General features: G+C 35.5%; 4 protein-coding genes and 1 long non-coding RNA gene across 5 annotated transcripts; all 5 read right to left on the reverse strand.

Moving 5' to 3' along the window:
* Window positions 1-253: 253 nt before the first annotated feature.
* Window positions 254-2,452, reverse strand: LOC18610234 (cytochrome P450 78A5-like). Its single transcript, XM_007045771.3, has 2 exons — window positions 1,360-2,452; window positions 254-1,260 (listed from the first exon to the last, which is right to left on the reverse strand). The coding sequence occupies exons 1-2, from the start codon at window positions 2,308-2,310 to the stop codon at window positions 655-657; spliced, it is 1,557 nt and encodes a 518-aa protein (XP_007045833.3). The 5' UTR covers window positions 2,311-2,452; the 3' UTR covers window positions 254-654.
* Window positions 2,453-3,639: 1,187 nt separating this feature from the next.
* On the reverse strand, window positions 3,640-5,225 carry LOC148764380 (uncharacterized). The gene is made up of 2 exons (XR_016024803.1): window positions 4,531-5,225; window positions 3,640-4,292 (listed from the first exon to the last, which is right to left on the reverse strand). It is a non-coding gene; the product is annotated as an uncharacterized LOC148764380 (long non-coding RNA).
* A 591-nt stretch (window positions 5,226-5,816) lies between these two features.
* LOC18610237 (coenzyme Q biosynthesis Coq4 family protein / ubiquinone biosynthesis Coq4 family protein) lies at window positions 5,817-8,108 on the reverse strand. Its single transcript, XM_007045774.3, has 3 exons — window positions 7,951-8,108; window positions 7,664-7,848; window positions 5,817-6,682 (listed from the first exon to the last, which is right to left on the reverse strand). Exons 2-3 carry the CDS (start codon window positions 7,844-7,846, stop codon window positions 6,188-6,190), a joined length of 678 nt encoding a protein of 225 aa, XP_007045836.1. The 5' UTR covers window positions 7,847-7,848; window positions 7,951-8,108; the 3' UTR covers window positions 5,817-6,187.
* A 2,106-nt stretch (window positions 8,109-10,214) lies between these two features.
* LOC18610238 (protein SPIRAL1-like 1) lies at window positions 10,215-13,332 on the reverse strand. Its single transcript, XM_007045776.3, has 3 exons — window positions 12,972-13,332; window positions 11,384-11,681; window positions 10,215-10,558 (listed from the first exon to the last, which is right to left on the reverse strand). The coding sequence occupies exons 2-3, from the start codon at window positions 11,645-11,647 to the stop codon at window positions 10,469-10,471; spliced, it is 354 nt and encodes a 117-aa protein (XP_007045838.1). The 5' UTR covers window positions 11,648-11,681; window positions 12,972-13,332; the 3' UTR covers window positions 10,215-10,468.
* A 1,156-nt stretch (window positions 13,333-14,488) lies between these two features.
* MES15 (methyl esterase 15) lies at window positions 14,489-17,786 on the reverse strand. The gene is made up of 5 exons (XM_007045777.3): window positions 17,150-17,786; window positions 15,837-16,073; window positions 15,574-15,717; window positions 15,076-15,207; window positions 14,489-14,952 (listed from the first exon to the last, which is right to left on the reverse strand). The coding sequence occupies exons 1-5, from the start codon at window positions 17,600-17,602 to the stop codon at window positions 14,620-14,622; spliced, it is 1,299 nt and encodes a 432-aa protein (XP_007045839.3). The 5' UTR covers window positions 17,603-17,786; the 3' UTR covers window positions 14,489-14,619.
* Window positions 17,787-18,050: the final 264 nt, after the last annotated feature.

An 18,050-nucleotide genomic window follows, 5' to 3' on the forward strand; every position in this document is an offset into this window, starting at 1 on the left:
CACTGTCTGTTGCATGCTTCCAACAGGAATAATATACTTAATTTTGTTTGCATGGCTTGAAATGCAAGTTTTTCTCCTCTCCTTTTCCACAATTTGCTTGAAAGTTAAACCACTTCCTTATTGGCTCTGCCAAGATTCCCACAAAACTGGTTATACTGGTTACTTTTTGCTAGTTATGCAAGCAGAAGCAATGGGGGTATCATCATATCTTTTAAGTAATCTTTCTCGAAAATTAAACAGATTGAAGTGGGTATACATTCAATGGCTATCATCATATGGAACTTCTGGGAACATGAAATAGTAACATAGAAAGTATATGTACATAAGGCTGTGAACAAGGGCAACGATCGACAAGCTTTGAACAATGGCATAAGATGTTCATTACTGCATCCATTGTTTCTTTTCAGAACATATATATAATAACACAAACACAAGCTAAGAGTCATGACAACATCTCACAAAGGATAACATGCTGGCTAAGACTACTGATGTTGCTGCAATCTTAAACCATGCACCCAAAATCCTACCACATATTTTTTCAAAAGTTCCGTTCACCAGAAACTATCAGAGCCACAAAGAAAAACCCTATTCCTAACTGAAAACGAACATAGAATTTAAACCAAGCCAAAACCAACCAGCCACCTAGAAAGAGTTTCAAGCAACCCTAGGTACAGCCTTGCAAACCAGAGGGTTCTTCATCTCCATGGAGAGTTTCAAATGTTCAGTCAAGTCCACATCCCCATCCTGACAGGGAACCCATTTGAAAGCTTGAAGTAACTGAGCCAACCAGAGATGAACAGTCACCAAACCCATGGCTTTCCCTGGGCAAACCCTCCTACCGGAACCAAAAGGAGCCAACCTAAGATCAGACCCCATGATGCTCACATCTGCTTCCAGGAAACGCTCTGGCTTGAACTTGTCTGGCTCTGCCCACACTTCTTCATCATGAGTTATTGCCCACATGTTCACCATTGCTGTTGTGCCTGCTGGAACAAAATTATCACCAACGTGAACATCATGGATGGCCAGGCGAGCCCATGAGAGAAGGGGCCCTGGTGGATGCATCCTAAGAGTTTCCTTCACAATGGCTTGAAGATAAGGCAGATTTGGAACGTCAGAATCTGACACCTGCTTTGTGTTGCCAACAACAGTATCAATCTCAGCTTGAACCTTTGATTGGATTTCTGGGTGCAAAACCATTCTAGCTAGAATCCATTCTATCAAGATTGCCACAGTATCAGTACCCCTGAATATCATCTCCTGCGAAACCATGCAATATAAGTATTAAATAGGTAAAGCAACAAAATAAAGCACAAAAACTAAGCAGTTAAAAGTTAAGTATAGAATGAAGTAGCATACCCATAAAACAGCAATCATATCGGAGTCATTGAGTTTCTCATGCTTCTCCCAATCAAGTAACACATCAACAAAGTCACCAACTTCACTACCATCATCTTCCAAGTCCCCATTAACCCTTTTCAGCCTATGCTCTTCTATTATCTTCCCGACAAAGACGTTAACTTTTGCAACCAATTTCCTACATCTTGTCCTTACTCCTTGCAAGTCTAGCCAGCACAGAAAAGGAAAATGATCACTCCAGTTAAATATCCCCAACAACTCGTACCCCTCACTCACAAGATCCTCAAGCTCTAACCCTTCTCCAGTCATCTCAAAGTCATACTTTTTACCAAACACAGTCGCCATCACATTGTTCAAAGACGAAAAATGAAGCACCTTTTTGACCAAAACCTCGCCTTTTGCTTCCATTAAACACCGCACCTCTTCCACCAGCTTGACACCAATTTCTTGTCTAAATCCTGCAAAGCCAGCAATCCTCTTGGGACTAAATAAATGGGTGGCTGAGATTCTTCTCAAATTCCTCCAATACTCTCCATATGGAGCAAAACCCATTGCCCTGTGAAACAAAAGCTCAAAGGCCGACTCCTTCACTGGCCTATCAGCAAAAGCTGAGTTGTTAAGAATCTCCCTTGCAGTTTCAGCGTCACTGGAAATGATAAATCGAGTGAATCCGACAGAGAAAGCCATCAATTTCACTGCCTTAATGGTTTTAGCAAGTTTAGCAAGAACTCGATGAGGGGTGGAGCCAGTAAACACAGTGAGTAACCCGAGGAGCGGGAACCCGAGTGGACCAGGGATTGCAAAACTCGCCTTGGACCTGAAACGAGCCCATGCAAGCCCCCCTGGAGAAGCCCACAAGGCAATGATTCCAACCAAAAGAACCGCCCAAAGAAACGCTTCAAAGCTCAACGAAGGTGAGTGAAACAACAGAAAACCATGTTCCAGGGTCATGTTTGATACTTGCTCTAAGACGGGTATTCAACAAAAACTGATCTTTGGCAAATGGAGAAGCAGATTTTGACTTACAGGGAAGCAACTAGGAAGGAGAAGAAATGGAGAGTTACTTGGTAAGCGCAAGAGACAGGGAGGAGAGGGACAAGTGATTAAATAGAGGAGTGGGATAGGCAGTTAAGAAGTGAAACTTGATTGACCATGGTAGTAAAAAATAAACTAACCCTGATTAAAAAAGATAATGAAGATTTCTGCAGTACTCTCTTATAATGACAGTAGTAGAAAAATATATTTTGACTTTAAGAGGTTTGCTGTGGGATGTGAAAACTGAAAACAACAATTTCAGCATTTTATTTCTAAAAGAAGGAATCCATTTCGTATCGCAGCAGTATTTTACCCCAATCTGATTATGATTCCAGCCCACGCTCTCCTCTCTTTCTCCCTCCTTTATACAAAAATGCTTTTGGGAGCGAAATCTGAAGCGACGTGTATGTACGTAATGTTGACAGTAGTGTCATGGGCATACTCGATAAGATGAATCTTAGCCGTGTGATTTTGTCCAAAGATGATGATGGGGATGTACTGGAACATGTGTTGTTAGGACTGTAGCAGGGTGGGGAGGAGACTAGGGCATTGGGGCTAAGAGAGTCTTCACGTGGGTGTTTAGTGGTATCAATAGATTGATTTACTGATTCCATTTTCCTGATTACTGGTGAAAGTCTTGTGGTCCTTTTTTTTTTTCTTTATGCTGATCACTCTGTTTCCTGGCCACGAAAATTGATTTCTGATGACCAACAACAGTTCCAATGGATGGGATGGGTTCATTAATTATCATTAAGCAACTGATCATGAAAGTCTGAAGAAATTAAAATCACTAGACTATGGCCGTGCGTTGCACGTGATCTCTTTTTATTTATTTTTATTTTTTTATACACTTCACATGATTAAACGAGAAAATCATTTTAAGTCTTCCTTATATATATGTTATAGATTTTGGGAATCGTTGCATCATTTCTTACCATTATCCGATATCTGATTGAGTGCTTACAGTCTTCTGAAGTCTCAAATACCCACAATTCTTTAGATATTTCAACATGTGAAACTCTTTATGGAAGGCTGTGACAGACAGAGTTGTTGCAAACGAGTGAGATAGGCTTTTCATTGGCTAGATAGATAAACTAGGAAACCCACTCCCCCATTTGGTCTTTTACCATTTACTTCCATCAAGAAAACCACCATTAGATTGTGATTGGGAAGTTATCTAGGTAGATTTATGATGATCATTAACTACTCAGAATTTGAATGTAGAATGTAAATAAGTAATGACCATGCGGGCAACCAACCCAAGAGACGTTTGCAGTCCCCATTCTTCTTCCATATGATCCACATAACATAGTTGGAATGTGTAGTTCCCCATGCCATGGCAATAAATGAATACAGCTCATGAAACATAGAAATTATACTTGAATAAATTATGCATTTTTTCCTATGCATTTACAGTGTACACTGCTCCTTCAATGAGCACTTTGGGTTGCCCTGTTGGAACAAAGAAGAAATATGAAAAGTTGTTATTCTCGAAAGCATAGTTGTTATTCTTATGCCTTGGACGTGTCTCTGTACTGAAATTTCACTACTTGGATGGTACACAACAAACTAGTTTCTGAAGGTGGATGACTTGGTTCAGTCCAAGATCTGGTTTCACTCAGAGCGAGGATAATGTTATCTGTGGAGCCTCGAATAACTTGTTAAGATGAACCATCTCATTCAACAAAGCCTGGCTGGTAGAGGTGGAATCCTCCTCTTCCACAATATACCTAAACTAAAACTGAACTCTTTGATGGGTTAGCAAGTCAAATTCTGATAGAGTCAGTGTTGGTTTATATATTGTCAACTGCATGAGAGAAAAAAAAGGGTTGGATGCCTTACGAAAATGTAGCTTCAGAAGTTAAACCATATTGTCACCGGATATGGAGTCAACAATCCTGAGACCAGGAATAAATTTTCTCAACCATTAGTCCATTTTCCATGGAATTATGGCGGACGGTGTTAGTATTCACAGAATTCTGACTAGAATCTTATTAGCAAATGATTACCATGACATCAAACTGTAAACAATGACCTCGGGTGCTTGCCATTTGAAAGATTTATCAACAAAATAGTACAATAATCACGTGAATAACAGTAAGGACAAGGGTCCAGAAATGATAAAAAATCTTTTACCTGAAACGGTTCACATCGAAGAGTACATGAATGAGCTGTGTTAACAAGGGTACCTCCTCCATCTGCATGCAAAAAGGATAGTGGTGGTGCAGGTGGAGCAATGGGGAGTAGCTACTAGGGCAGTAGCAACAGGCACCAGCATGCAGTTTCATCAGGAACGGTGGCATCTCTCGTACAGCTACTGCGCCAGGCGCCGCCCTACGTTCCTTTGTCAGTTGTACAGCGGATTAATTGTTTTGTTCATTGCTTTACTCTACTCCTGCCTCCCAACCTTTCCTTTCTCCCCGTTCCTATCTCTGTTCTGCTGGGTCCCGCCCCCCTTCTCTGCTATCGCCTATAACACGTAAGACATTGATCCCTCTCTCACTTTTTGCTGCAAAACCCTTCCTCAGGCTCCAGCTGTAGAGTTTCAGGCCATCCACGTTGACTTTTATCTTCCCAAAAAAGAGGATTGATATCGCTTCTGATCTGATCTGAACAACATTTCTTCTTTTTTGGTTTTGGATTCTCGTCTGTGCTCGCATGCAGCCAATCTGTCCTTGATTCGGCCTTTTGGAAGCGCTGGCCAATCAGCATCGATTGAAGAGGAAAGGGGGGAAACAGATAGGACTCAGGTCACAAAACAACCGATCATAACATATGTACAGGGCATCAACCATATTTCCAAGAACCAATGAAAGAGGGTACTGTTTTTTACTAACCTGTTTCCAACTAGGTTAATGTGGCTTGGATGTTGGAACTTGGTACTGCATCTGGCCAGTTGGTGGGTTCCTGGAACGATTTCTTTGGTGTCCTTCACCTGCTTGATTCTGTTGAAATCTTTTTCTATATCCCCCAAAAGTAAATTTTGGACTATTTAGTAAATAATAGTTACTACAATAACATTTCTATTTTTCATTTTAATTTTTTAATCAAAGACAAAGTGTCTAAAATAGTGTTCATGAAGTAAGAAGGGTTACCAAAAGGTTAATAGAGTACCTTGCAAAATGTTAGTGTTTAAGGCCCTTTCATTTGGAAAAAGCCCAAGAAGGGGAGGAGGTTGTCCCAAGCGCTTTCCCTCATTCTTGGGGCCAACAAACCATTAGAGAATTGTACCCCTTATGTCTTGAAGCCGGTATAGATTGTAACCTAGTTCTTAGTCCCTGCAAGACAAAATTAACTGAAAAAGATGCAGAATCCTGTTCAAAGATAGTTTGATTGTCAAAAGAATTCTGAAGAATTAAGCTCAACTCCTGAGTTCGTGTCATGTCAAACGCTTTAAAAGAAGTAGACAGATATTAGTCGAGTTAACCCTTGAAGAGAGGATAGCTCCGTGTGCATATGCATAAAAACACTGTAGCATCAAAACTATTACAACAAAGCCGTTTTTACTGAGTGTGGTCAATCAACAGTTGAAAGCAAAATAGTTTACCAGTTACATTTGAATCAATGGATATGACACCCACAAAATTCATTTTCTCCTTTGCTAGCCACCAATCCCAAAATTTCTTGCCAATCACATATGGAAAATTGTAATACTAGACAATTTTTTTTTATGCCATTCAATGAGATCTTAGACAAATTGCAGTCTGTGCATCTAATCCAGAAAGGAACCAGGAGTGAGGGGCTAGAGCTTAAGTATACCCAAACCAGCACTATATGGATTTTGGCTGATACTTTATTTAGGGGCAGTAGGAGCTGGTATTATCCCCCATTTCCTTCGAACATCCTCCAAATCTTCATGAAAGTGCTGCTCATAATATACACACATGAGATCTGTGCATTGCATACCAGCCTTGACAGCCCATGGGAAGTAATGCTGGAAGAACAATGTTCTTTGTTTTTCATTAAATCTTGCTGTTCCACCTACTACTGAAAGGAGGCACATTGGGAGATACATTTGCTCAAATTCAATAACCTTCAATGCAGATTCACCAATCAAGTTAGTAGGAAGGCCAAAAAGGGTATGCCAGAAGTCATGCACCTCACGAGCCCGCATAGCCACATATGCCAGTTCATCCGTGTCCATAAACCGAACTGGTGGCCTATCATCCGGGGAAAAGTTCCTGGATCCCATAAACCTTGCATAGGCAGCACCAAAAGTGTTTTCTGGTAGGTCCCATGCCTGACCCACTTTTGCAGATATAACACGCGGTCGCTCATGGAGCACTGCCTGTTAAAGAAAACACCTTGGTTATGGATGTGAAGGTCAAAACGTGTTAATAATCAGCTATGGATATTAGTCAAATGTGGAAAGAACATCATGGATGACCTATGAAAAGAAGATGCTTGAACTATCAAGCTGCTTATTGACCTAAAAGAATGCAATGGATTAATAACACAGGCAGACTCCAAATTCCAAATAATGATATGTAATACCTAGGCCCCGAATTTCCGAATTGGACATTGCATTGAATATGTTGCAAAACACAGCAATGCACAAGTAAGGCACATCTACTAGGAGGTTCTCTTTTACAACGAACCAGCAGAGGTAAAAGGAATAACCATGTGTATTAACATCAATGCAGTAGTATACATAAAAACGAAAACATGCTTCAGCTCCTTTTTCATGATGTTATTGCAGTCTTTGATTGCCAAAAATGTCGCTAAACTGAATACTACTAATTTATTAAGCCAGTAAGGTTGACTCTACTTGCAGTCCATTTCTCAAAAACCAACCAAGAGAGAAAAAGCATGCATTGAGCATTTTCACTGCATTCTTATAACAAGGACACTTACAAAGCTAAAATCATCTTGCTAAAACAATAAAAACAGGCATCATATACCCCAATAGTGGGGTTTATTTGTGTCTTTTTGTCGAATCTTTTTCAAGGCATGAAAGATAAATTTTTTGATAATCCAATGCAAAAGATCACATAAAAAGTTCTACATTGATGGCATCTTATACAACTTCCATAATCCTAAACGAACTGTTTTTTCTTTCACCCATTTGAGTTTCTAATTCAACATTACGAATTCTCAAGTCAAATCCCCCTGCTCAATCAGAACAAAAAAAAAAACTATTTCTAACATGAATATCACTCGAGCAAGTATTTTTATAACCATTAAACCTGTTTTTTTTTTTCGATCACTTGATTCATTATCATAGATTTTAAAGCATCAATTACATAGGAGTAAAGTAAAAGAGACTGACTCTGCCTTCTGGGCTCCTTTTCATTCTCTCAAGAACTCTTTCGAAAGCAGGCTTTCCAGTTGTCTCTCCAAGAGCTGCTATTAAATCTGCCCTTCGTGGATTGAACAACGCACCCACCGCTGAACCTACCGCGACAGCCGCCTGCTGCCATGGGCTCAGCTTAATTCGAGCCCTTTCTATCATTTCTAATTAAAAATTAAGGCATAAAATGAACAGAGTTAAGTGTTTTGATAAATGTATGCACAATTTTAATCTAAAAAACTTAATCAAAGAAGTGTGTGCGTTACCGGAGTTTGAATCCTCTGCGTTCAGCTTAGGGTTTCGAAATTGGGACAGGAGCGAAAAAGAATTAGAAAAGGGAGAATGGAAAAAGAGGCGGTTAAGGTGGCCAGATAGGCTGCAACAACGCCGGGAGAAGGCTGGAAGACTTATTTAAAGGTTTTTCTTGGGTAAAATATGGGAAAAGCCCTGTATTATTTGAAAATTTATAATTAAGTCCCTGTGCTATGAATTTGAATAGATTAACTCCCTTGGACAAAATTAAATCACATTGGCCATGTGCCCGTGGCGTCACTAACTCTTAAGTTACGTTTGGTTGACGTAATAGATAGAAATGAAATAGAATAATTATCATGTGAAAATAAAATAAAATAATTATTATTTAATTTGATATAATGAAGAAAATATGACAGAAATAATTATTATTATTTATTACAGTATTTGATTGGTAACAATAATTTTAGAATGAAAAAATAAAAAATAAAAAGATAAAAATACTTTTTATTATTTATATGATTATTTGTTTTTAGTAAAATTTTTAAATATTAATAATCTAGAATTTAATTAAAATATTAATAACTAATAATTTAAATATTAATATTTTATTTAATTTAAATATTATGATGATTAATTTTTATTTTATTTTATTTTTTAAAATATTAATAATTGATAATTTAAATATTAATATTTTATTTTTAATTTAATTATTTATAATTTACAATATTAGTATTTTATTTAATTTAATATTATTATGATCCATTATTTTATTTTTTATTTTTAAAAATTAATAATTGATTATTTATTTAAAATATTAATAATAGATAATTTAAATATTAATATTTTATTTATAATTAGTCATTAATATTTTTATTTAATTTAAATATTATTATGATTAGTTTTTTATTTTATTTTATTTTATTTTTTAAATATTAATAATTGATAATTTATTTAAAATATTTAATAATTGATTATTTAATTATTAATATTTTTATATAATTTAAATGATATTATGCTAATTTATTTTTAATTTATTTTGTTTTTAAATAGAAATAATTTATAATTTAAATATTTATATTTTATTTATAATTTAATATTAATATTTTATTAAAAGTTGGAATCAAGAGAGAGGATGAGAGAGAAAAAAATAATATTTTACATAAAAAAATTGTAATTTTTTAAACTTGTAAGGGGTATTTTTGTCTTTATAGTTTTTAATTTTATTTCTCAACCATGGAATAGCTAATACCATGGGAAGAGTGGTATTAACTATTCCTTAGTTTTGGAGGATTTTGAAGAATAATCATTTCTATGAAATGGCTATTCCTTGGACTATTTTTCAACTAAATAAAAGAATTAAAATTCTTTGAGAATAAAAGAGAATGTCTTAGCTATTCCCCCAACCAAGCATGCTATTAATGAAAAAAGGGGTTTCAATGCATATACGGTGAAATGATGTGGCATTAAACGCTCACACGACAAATTTTTTAGAAAAAAGCACAAAAAAGCAACCAATGATAAAATAATGAAAAGAAAAGAATTAGAAATTAAAAAATTATAACAAATCAAATAACAAAAAAATTCTCTCTTATAATATGAAAAAGAAAACATCGTTATTATTACGTTAACTTTTACATGAATATATAATTTTATAATAAAAATATAATATATCTCTTGCATTATCTAAATATTTATTAAGTTTTCATTTAGACGGAGAAAAATTCCCCAATCCATTATGAATTTTTACTTAATATTCGAATTGATTTAGGCTTTTTTTTATAAAAAATGAGTATTTATTGTAAGATTCAAATTGATATATGTTGATTTAGGTTTTTTTATCCAAGAGCGAGGATTTTAAATTTTTTCTTTTTTTTTTTGTCTAAATAATGAAAGGTTTCAATGCTAAGAAACAAATATTCATTTGATTTTTTTTTAAAAAAATATTTATTTATTTTTATTTCATTATTATTTTGCAAATGACTCATTTTTTTCTGATTTTTCTAAACCTACCACGTCACGTGATCATTGTCGCCGCATCATCTCACCACATGCCGAATGAATTACATGCTGTCACTGGGTTAACGGGCGTTAGAGGCAGGTAGCCTATGTAATCTGATTCCGTCCACAGAGGAACTTAAATCCTTCAAAAATCACAGTACAGGGGCTTAACTCACTCCAATAAAAGGATAAGAACGAGATGCATTATATACCGCAAGAAGAACTCTGCCAAAATTGTAGACTTGATAAAATAGGGGAAAAAAAAAAGCAAGAAAAGGGTAAGAATAGCAGAACTATGCTTATGAATAATAACATTGTTTTTTCACAGTCACTGAGCTCTGCAGTAGATGTTTATGCATCTAACCTGGAGAACTCTTTGATTGAATAAAACCAAACAACAACCACGAGACCTGTATATTACACCACGAGACATCAAGTTTTTCATTGCTTATACAAAAACATCATTAAACAGCATCATCCAGAATCTACGGCTTCCCCAAAAATCAACAATCAATACTCCCAGGTACAATCTCATTTACCGCTCCCAGGTGCCCCGCCAAATAGGTAGCCCAGAGAAGATCCACCTCCAGGGGCAGCATGAACCTTGGTAGAAGGTCGGTCCTGCATCCAGGAAAAAAAATGGGAGCAATTACACAAAAAGTTATTATAGGAGCTCAAGAAGAAATAACTCCCCTACACTTAATTTTCAAAATACCCTTGATATGCTGTCGTGGGTGAATACAGACACTGCTACCATAAAAAAAGGTCGTAAATGCTTGGTTTAAACAGCAATAACCAATTATAAATGACACCACAGAAAGTGTTTATCTTATAAAAGATTTTACAAGCATAATATAGTAGTGTTTTGAAGAAGCTTCCAGCATGCAGTGGCATGACATCCTCCCTGTATGTATGTTCAATCATCTGTTTTCCAAGCTGAATCCCTTAGAAAACAGCTAACATTCCAAACTTACTATGTCATTTGCTACTAGAGTCAATGAAGGAGAGATGGACACTTCGGATTAAAGCTTATACATTTCATCTATCTTCTAAGAGTAATTAATGAAAAATGTCAAAAAAAAAAAAGGACTCACAGCTTCCATTCAACTTCCCAGAATTTTGATACACATTAATAAAAGATGCACCCAAGTATGACATTGCCTCTCTAATAGTTTCTCCTCAATATAATTCAAGTTTCTAAGAAGTACAAGTCATACTTGCAACGCATTTATCAAAAGAACACCTTTAGCTCCTTCTGAACTATCCACCTATTCTGCAACAATGCCTTTATCATGTTTCCCGTTGTTCATTGAAAGATTGGTGGAAAAAAAATGTCAGGAACTTCAGTAAAGTACAACTACTTAATACACCAAACAGGCAAGTCATTCAAAAATCATACAAATTGGAAAAGAAATCATAAAGCTATCAGAAATGGTGGGGTTGTACCGTAATGAAATTTCCAGTGTTCTGACCATCAGCACGAAGATAATTGTTTGTGGAAGTACTGTTAATACCAGCAGGGGTTTGCTTAGTAATATCTACTGGTTCAGGGGCAGGAGCAGGAGCAGGAGCAGGAGCAGATTTGGAGACAGCTGGTGCTTCAGTTGGGGCAGCTTGGGGCTTGTTTGTGCCTGGTTTTGGAGCTTCTCCACTTCCAAACAGGTAGCCCAATGAGCTCTGCCCACCACCACTGCTAACTCCACGACCCATCTTTACACTTACTAGGAAATGAAGTTAAGAAAACCTATCACAGATGCAGCGAAGAAACAAATAGCACAAAGTGAGAATTTATAATCCAATTATGAGCAAGCAGGAAGCAATGGGGGCAGGGAGAGATGGAATGAATATAAATCAACTGACATTATACTAATAAAGGACTTTTAGAACAACATTTTTCAGTACAAGTAGAAGACAGGAAGTAAAATAAGCACATAGAGAGAACTTCCATCATTCTGCTACAATTTCATTAGAACTTGTCTTAATATCTCTATTCTGAGAACTGTTGTGCATTATTTATTAATTTATTTATTGACTTTTGTAGAGTAGTTGTAGGGAGGGGTGAAAGGTGGGGAAGGGGGAACAAATGCTACCTTGCTTGGACAAGTCACCTCTCCTAGAAACACCATGGCTCTTACCATCGGAAGAAACTACCGCACAAACATAGTGAGGTCCTATGAACATTTGTTCCATTATAACACATTGGTTTTACTCCTCCTTTTTAAGCCTTCTCCTTTTCCTTTCATAGTTTTATTTTGAATATAGCCTAAATTACATCATAGAAATGGTAAAAGTATTCCAATGAGACCCAGTACTGTACAAAAGTTAGAAACCTAAATATCAATTGTTTTTTTTTTTCTTCTTTTTTGAGGCAAGCTGGTAGAAGCAAAAGAAAGTGTTACCTTTCCGCACAGGTGTTCCAAAATGAGCGATGAAACTAAAGAACTAACATATACTTACTCAATTAAATCAAAATGAAACCCAAAATCTTTCTCTCTTTCTTTTTTTTTTTTTTTGAAAGGTCCTTCATAACTCACCACACTCCCGATTTTTGTTCCAAAATTTCTTCACTAACCAAACTATCGAATACCATCTACGGCAATGCAGATTTATCTACTTCAATCATAAACCAAAATTACTCTTTACAAATGAGGAACTCAGAATTTCACTGAATTTCCCATATAATAAGCATAAAATCGAACAAAATAAAAAAGGAAAGAGAAGGGGGAAAACCTTATCATTACAAAAAAAATCAAACAATATGATTACAACATCGACACAGTCAACAAATTAGAGCAAGAAGAAAGTCTCTTTCAAAAACCTTTGACTTTCTACTTCGCATCCAAAAAATTAAATACATTAAACAACTCAATTGAGGCATAAAAACGAGTAGCCAAAGGAAAAAAACATCAAATCAGGTACAGTAAAAAATGGTAATTAAGAAAGAAGAAATTGACGGCTGAACTCAGTGAATGAAACACTAAACCTTTAAAAGACGACAACGACGAAGAGGAGGAGATCTAGGGTTAGGGTTTACCTGATAATTTTGAGATCAGATCTGGAGAAGAGAGAAAGTGGAGAGCAGTGAGAGAGTAACAGCAGCTGCCTACTGGAAGAGAAAGTGAAATGCGAGCGTTTCTTTTTTTTTTTTTTTTAATAGCAAGGATTGAAAACGACTTTTCCTTGTAATAAAAATGAAATGTGATAAATTCACTACAATTTTCTTTTTGCTAATTCCAAGCTTCCTACTTTGCCTTAAATTGGAGAGTGCGAAGTGAAATTTTGAGGAATTAGCAACACAAATGTAGTGGCGGAAGTGGAGTGGAATTCTTAGCTTAGCTTATAAGCGATGGATCAGGTGTGGGGAGATTATCTGGCATGACATGTGCAACCGGCAATCTGCGAAACCGCAATGATGCCAAACGCTGTCGTTTTGTCTGCTTCTTATATTACTTTTTGTCCCTTTTTGGTCTCAACTTGTGTGTGGTGGAATCATATTCTTTTCAAATCTTTTTTGGGCATTTTTGGAACAATAAGGTGATTTTAACATAAACTCCCTTTTCTGAAAAAATTATATTATTTTTTTGGACATAATATTGATACAATTTTAAATAAATTTTTATTTTTTATTATATTTAATCAAATTTTTATATTTTTATTTTAAATTAAATAATTTTTTTTATTAACAATTGACTAATTGTTGTTAGTAAAAATATCACTCTCGTGACATGTTGACATGCAATCATAAATACTTAACTTATTATGTTGATGCAACATGATAATATAATTATGTGACATTTTTCACATTCGACGTCAATGTTGTGCATATGCACAAAATGAAAAATATTATTTTGATTAACGATAATTGATTAATTGATAATCGAGACTATTTAAGTAAAAAATAATAATAAAATATTTGATTAAATATAATAAAATAATAAAATATATTTATTTTTTTAAATAATTCAAAAAAAATTAAATATTATACTATTTAGTTAACCGAATACGATAATTTTATAATTTCTCGCCTTTTTGTCAAACTCAAAAAAATTAGTGGTGGCATGCATTTGCCACATCACCAAACAATGGTGTTAAAAGGTTTTGCTAGGCTAAACATCTATGTATTATCTGGTAGTTAGGTACATTGCTACTTTCAAATTTCCAATTCAAAAGGCTAAAACAATCTGAGCTATAGGTTTTGGATTCTACCCTTTTTATCATTTGGCATTTGTGGTTGGTGTGGATTCTTGTTAGCAAGTTCCTTTGGTAGGCAATGGATTTAGATACCAATTATGGCACCAAAGAGGGGGTCAGCTGACTAATGAAGAGGACAAGTCATTTGATTTTCTCTAATTGAATTATGTTACGAGGGACATCAAGGTATGTTATGAGTGACTTCAAAGAATTCGAACCTGGCCCTTTAAGTAGGGATCCGTAAACCTATGGTTGAGTTAAAAGATTGCATTTTGTCCGTACTTTTTAACTTACGATAAAGTCAAAAAAATATGTAGTAAATCATTTACATTGCCCTGATTGGTACCTATAAGACAGAAATACAAGTAAAAATCCTTGATTGATAGAATTTGTACATTACAGATAGGAATACAACAGCATAGGCATGCACATGGTTATGAATAATTTAATTGTTTCTGCTTGCAGTGTCACAAAATGCAGCAGATGCAGGATCAGAATGTGCCATATTCCAAAAGATGCCTCAGCTCAGGTGCACTGCTGCAGGCCTGCTTTGCTGGAAGCTGTGCTATTTCTATAAGTATCTTGTGCAAACCTTGAGGCCTTGAGAAGAAAGGGGCATGATCAGAACCCTTAAGTTGGAAGACTTGTTCTGGTGGATTGGATTTTATCATGGCTTCCTGTAAAGGGATAGCAATGGCACGATCTTCCTGAGTTTTTACATAGAAGCGTCGGATGGAGCCATAGTTCATATCAGAAAGTGAAAGCTTCTCTAAAACCGGCGCGAAAGGGATTGGTCTCATTGATACTGATGCCAGGGCAACATCCTGGGGAAGACAAAAGATTTAGCATCCTTAGCAATGACATTACAAACTCGATGTAGAAATGTTGCAAGCAAGTACACAAGCAGTCACTTTCCCAACAGCAATGGTAATTTTTGGAGACGGTACCTTAGCTGAACTTTGATTGAAGAACAAGTCTCTCAATGATGTTTTGTTGAGATCAACAGCAGTTGGAGGGTTGTTATTACCGTTGGCATACAAAAATATCTGAGCCTGTCGCATCAGATCATTCGAGCCCGTCTGGTATATAAAGTGAAGTATCAGCATACATTGATGCAGAAAGCAGTTCAAAGAACTTTGTTTTCAGGATCAGGAACTTAACCATGGAGTCCTACCACTTTTAAGTAACAGAAATACTACTCAACCTTATTCTACCATAACTTTTGATCATACTGAAAAAAACCACATCTCAAGCAAAAGGTTTCAGTGCCCCAGAAATTGGACATTTGCAGATGATAGCTTGGTGAATTAATAAGAACTAGTTACGGTCAACAGTTTAGTTCATCATTAACTTGAGTTGTGTCAGTCTGATTATTAAGATAATCTGAGGCAGTTTCGATAGCTAGATGATTTCGAGTTGAATGTATAAAATGCCATGAGCCAAACCTGTTGGGAGAACATATCCAGGGTACTCTGGCCACTAGTCAACATTGCTGCAGCAACAAAAATAGCTTTTGCAATCTTAGATGGATACAACTCCATCACAAAGGAGATACAAGCACCACCAAAATCATGTCCCACCAAAAGGACCTGCAGTTTATTTTGAAATCAAGACTGGTATGATCAATCAAACATACAGATTAATCTGCTAGCTGATGCATACGCATATTTCTTTTAAATTCACTTTGAAAATATTGAAATCACCAAACCTTCTTCCCATCTTCTAGCTTGTCAAAGATATCAGTGAGTGGCTTTACATACTGTGCCAAAGAAGTGATGCTGTTTGTATCAAAAGAACTAACTCCAGAACCAGTCAAGTCAACAGCATCGACTTTGAACCCACTTTCCTCCAAAAGTGTCATTGTTTTGTACCAACACCAAGCACCAAAACCACCTCCATGGACAAGCACAAGATGGTTGGTTTCAAGACCATCAATCTTGACTCCCTGGAGGAAGAATTTTTTATTAACTAGCTAGGTAAGATCTTAAATTTTATATATAATAAGAATGAGAAATTAGATTCAATGAAGCATATTATATGCTTCAGGAGACTTGATTTTCTCTTTGCAAAATTCAAAGGTGACCTATACCCATTTGAATGTGAATGATCCACCGTTCTTTGTTGAACATTTCAACCATCTGATGACAACACCCAAGATGGAAAATAGATGTAAATTAGACATAAATATAGAAAAACTGTCCCATGGCTAAAAATTCAGCAATAACGCCACCACTACCAGGTTACTACTAGAACAGGTTTGAATCAAAGAATCAACACTTTGACCAACTTGAGTCAAGTGTTATGGCTATATAAGAATGATTGAAGGCAAATTTTATTCAAATTAAAGAAAGTAATCCACCACATAAATCCCCATATCCTCTATTTTAAGATCTTAGCATAAAGGGACAAAAAAAAAAAAAAAGACTAACTAAATTTTGAAGGGAAATAGGATTGGAAGCCCTCTAAATAACACCAAATAAATATAATGTTTCTTTTCAAAAATAGAAATAAAAGTCTATTATACAATGGTGCACATGTTGTCAAGAATTTTGAATTATTTTACTATCTCAACAAGGATATATTTATTTTCTTCTAGTATTAATTTGACTAAGAAACTCAAATGATTTAATAACCTTCCTCATTCTCTAAGGTGCATGCCAAGATTTTTCTTTTAATTAATTAGCGATTTCCTAACTTTTAAAAATTATTGAGATTTAAAAATTTAACGTGTTAATTAAATCTCAATTTAAATTTTTATATTTTATTTTTCAAACAATCTCGATATTTTTCATATTTTTCAATTAATAAGAATGGATATGAGTATGATTGTTAAAATGGGTTTAAGTCGATTACTATTAACAAATTAAATTTAAACTTTCTGAAAATTACGGTCCGAAAAATTACTATGGTACTTTAACTATGATTAATAAACATGAGAATTTATATTCATAAATAAAAAAGTTAATTGAAATATAATTAGAAAAAAAAGGTATGAAAAAAAAATGAGAAAAATAGTCAAACCTGCTGGCTGTTGACAAGTTGTTGAGGCCTTAACGTAGGATCGGATGGTGAAGGTTGCCTAGTGCTTGAACTCCTCGGAAAACGATGCTTCTTCGAACCCGGCGAGGGATGAACGACCGAAGTTGATCGGATAAAAGGAAGAGAGTTGTTGCTCTGATGATGCCGGAACAGCAACGCAGCGGCAATAGCTTGTTCTTGGATGACAGCAGACTCATGTTGGTCAAGGTCAAGACTCCCTGCTGATGATGCTCTCCTCTTGTCCCTCTCCTTCCTCGAGGAAGAAGAAGTAAACGAAGACAAAAAGCTCGGCCTTGCATTAAACGAAGGTGTGAAGGCGGCGGAGGAGGAAGTGGCGGGGCGGGAGGGTAGAGGGCGTGGCGGAGGATACCTTGAAGCTCTCCTCGGGGACGCTTTTCGATCATCAGGATATATACAACCGAACGTATTTCCCATATTCAAAATTCCTTTCAAATTACTATATATATATATATATGTCTGCTGTTCTTGTTAATCCAAAGAGAAGACAGAAGAGGAAGGGAAGTGTTGGAGCTGAGATCGTGGCGTTGTTTTGTTTCTTTATTAAGTTCTCTTTGCATGTGGTGCAGAAATGAGAGAAGGGCGAAGAATGCAATTTATGAATGAGACAAACTGGCCGGAGTTATATTATTGGCTTAATTTTTCTAACTTATTAATACGTCAAAAAAATTTAAATGAAATTAAAAATATTCAAATATTGAAATTATTTAAAAAATTGAATTTATTTCGTGATAAAATTTGTTGTCTTTATCGAGATAGTAAATTAAGATAATGATTATATTTTTTAATCTTCAAAAATCGTCTAATTTGAAGATATAAATTTTAATTAACACATTATCGAGATAATTATCCTCTCTTTGTAAAA

This window comes from Theobroma cacao, chromosome 2, assembly GCF_053813885.1.
Source record: "Theobroma cacao isolate CCN51 chromosome 2, ASM5381388v1, whole genome shotgun sequence".
NCBI lineage: Eukaryota > Viridiplantae > Streptophyta > Magnoliopsida > Malvales > Malvaceae > Theobroma > Theobroma cacao.

Excerpts from the sequence above, each read along its gene's own strand:
- LOC18610234 (XM_007045771.3), bottom strand. The coding sequence starts at position 2,310 with ATGACCCTGGAACATGGTTTTCTGTTGTTTCACTCACCTTCGTTGAGC. Across the intron at positions 1,261-1,359 it reads ATATGATTGCTGTTTTATGG|GAGATGATATTCAGGGGTAC; the intron begins GTATGCTACTTC and ends ATGGTTTCGCAG.
- LOC18610237 (XM_007045774.3), bottom strand. The coding sequence starts at position 7,846 with ATGATAGAAAGGGCTCGAATTAAGCTGAGCCCATGGCAGCAGGCGGCT. Across the intron at positions 6,683-7,663 it reads AAAGGAGCCCAGAAGGCAGA|GCAGTGCTCCATGAGCGACC; the intron begins GTCAGTCTCTTT and ends TTTCTTTAACAG.
- LOC18610238 (XM_007045776.3), bottom strand. The coding sequence starts at position 11,647 with ATGGGTCGTGGAGTTAGCAGTGGTGGTGGGCAGAGCTCATTGGGCTAC. Across the intron at positions 10,559-11,383 it reads ACACTGGAAATTTCATTACG|GACCGACCTTCTACCAAGGT; the intron begins GTACAACCCCAC and ends TCCTGGATGCAG.
- MES15 (XM_007045777.3), bottom strand. The coding sequence starts at position 17,602 with ATGGGAAATACGTTCGGTTGTATATATCCTGATGATCGAAAAGCGTCC. Across the intron at positions 15,208-15,573 it reads TGGATATGTTCTCCCAACAG|ACGGGCTCGAATGATCTGAT; the intron begins GTTTGGCTCATG and ends TTTATATACCAG. Across the intron at positions 14,953-15,075 it reads TCAATCAAAGTTCAGCTAAG|GATGTTGCCCTGGCATCAGT; the intron begins GTACCGTCTCCA and ends TGTCTTCCCCAG.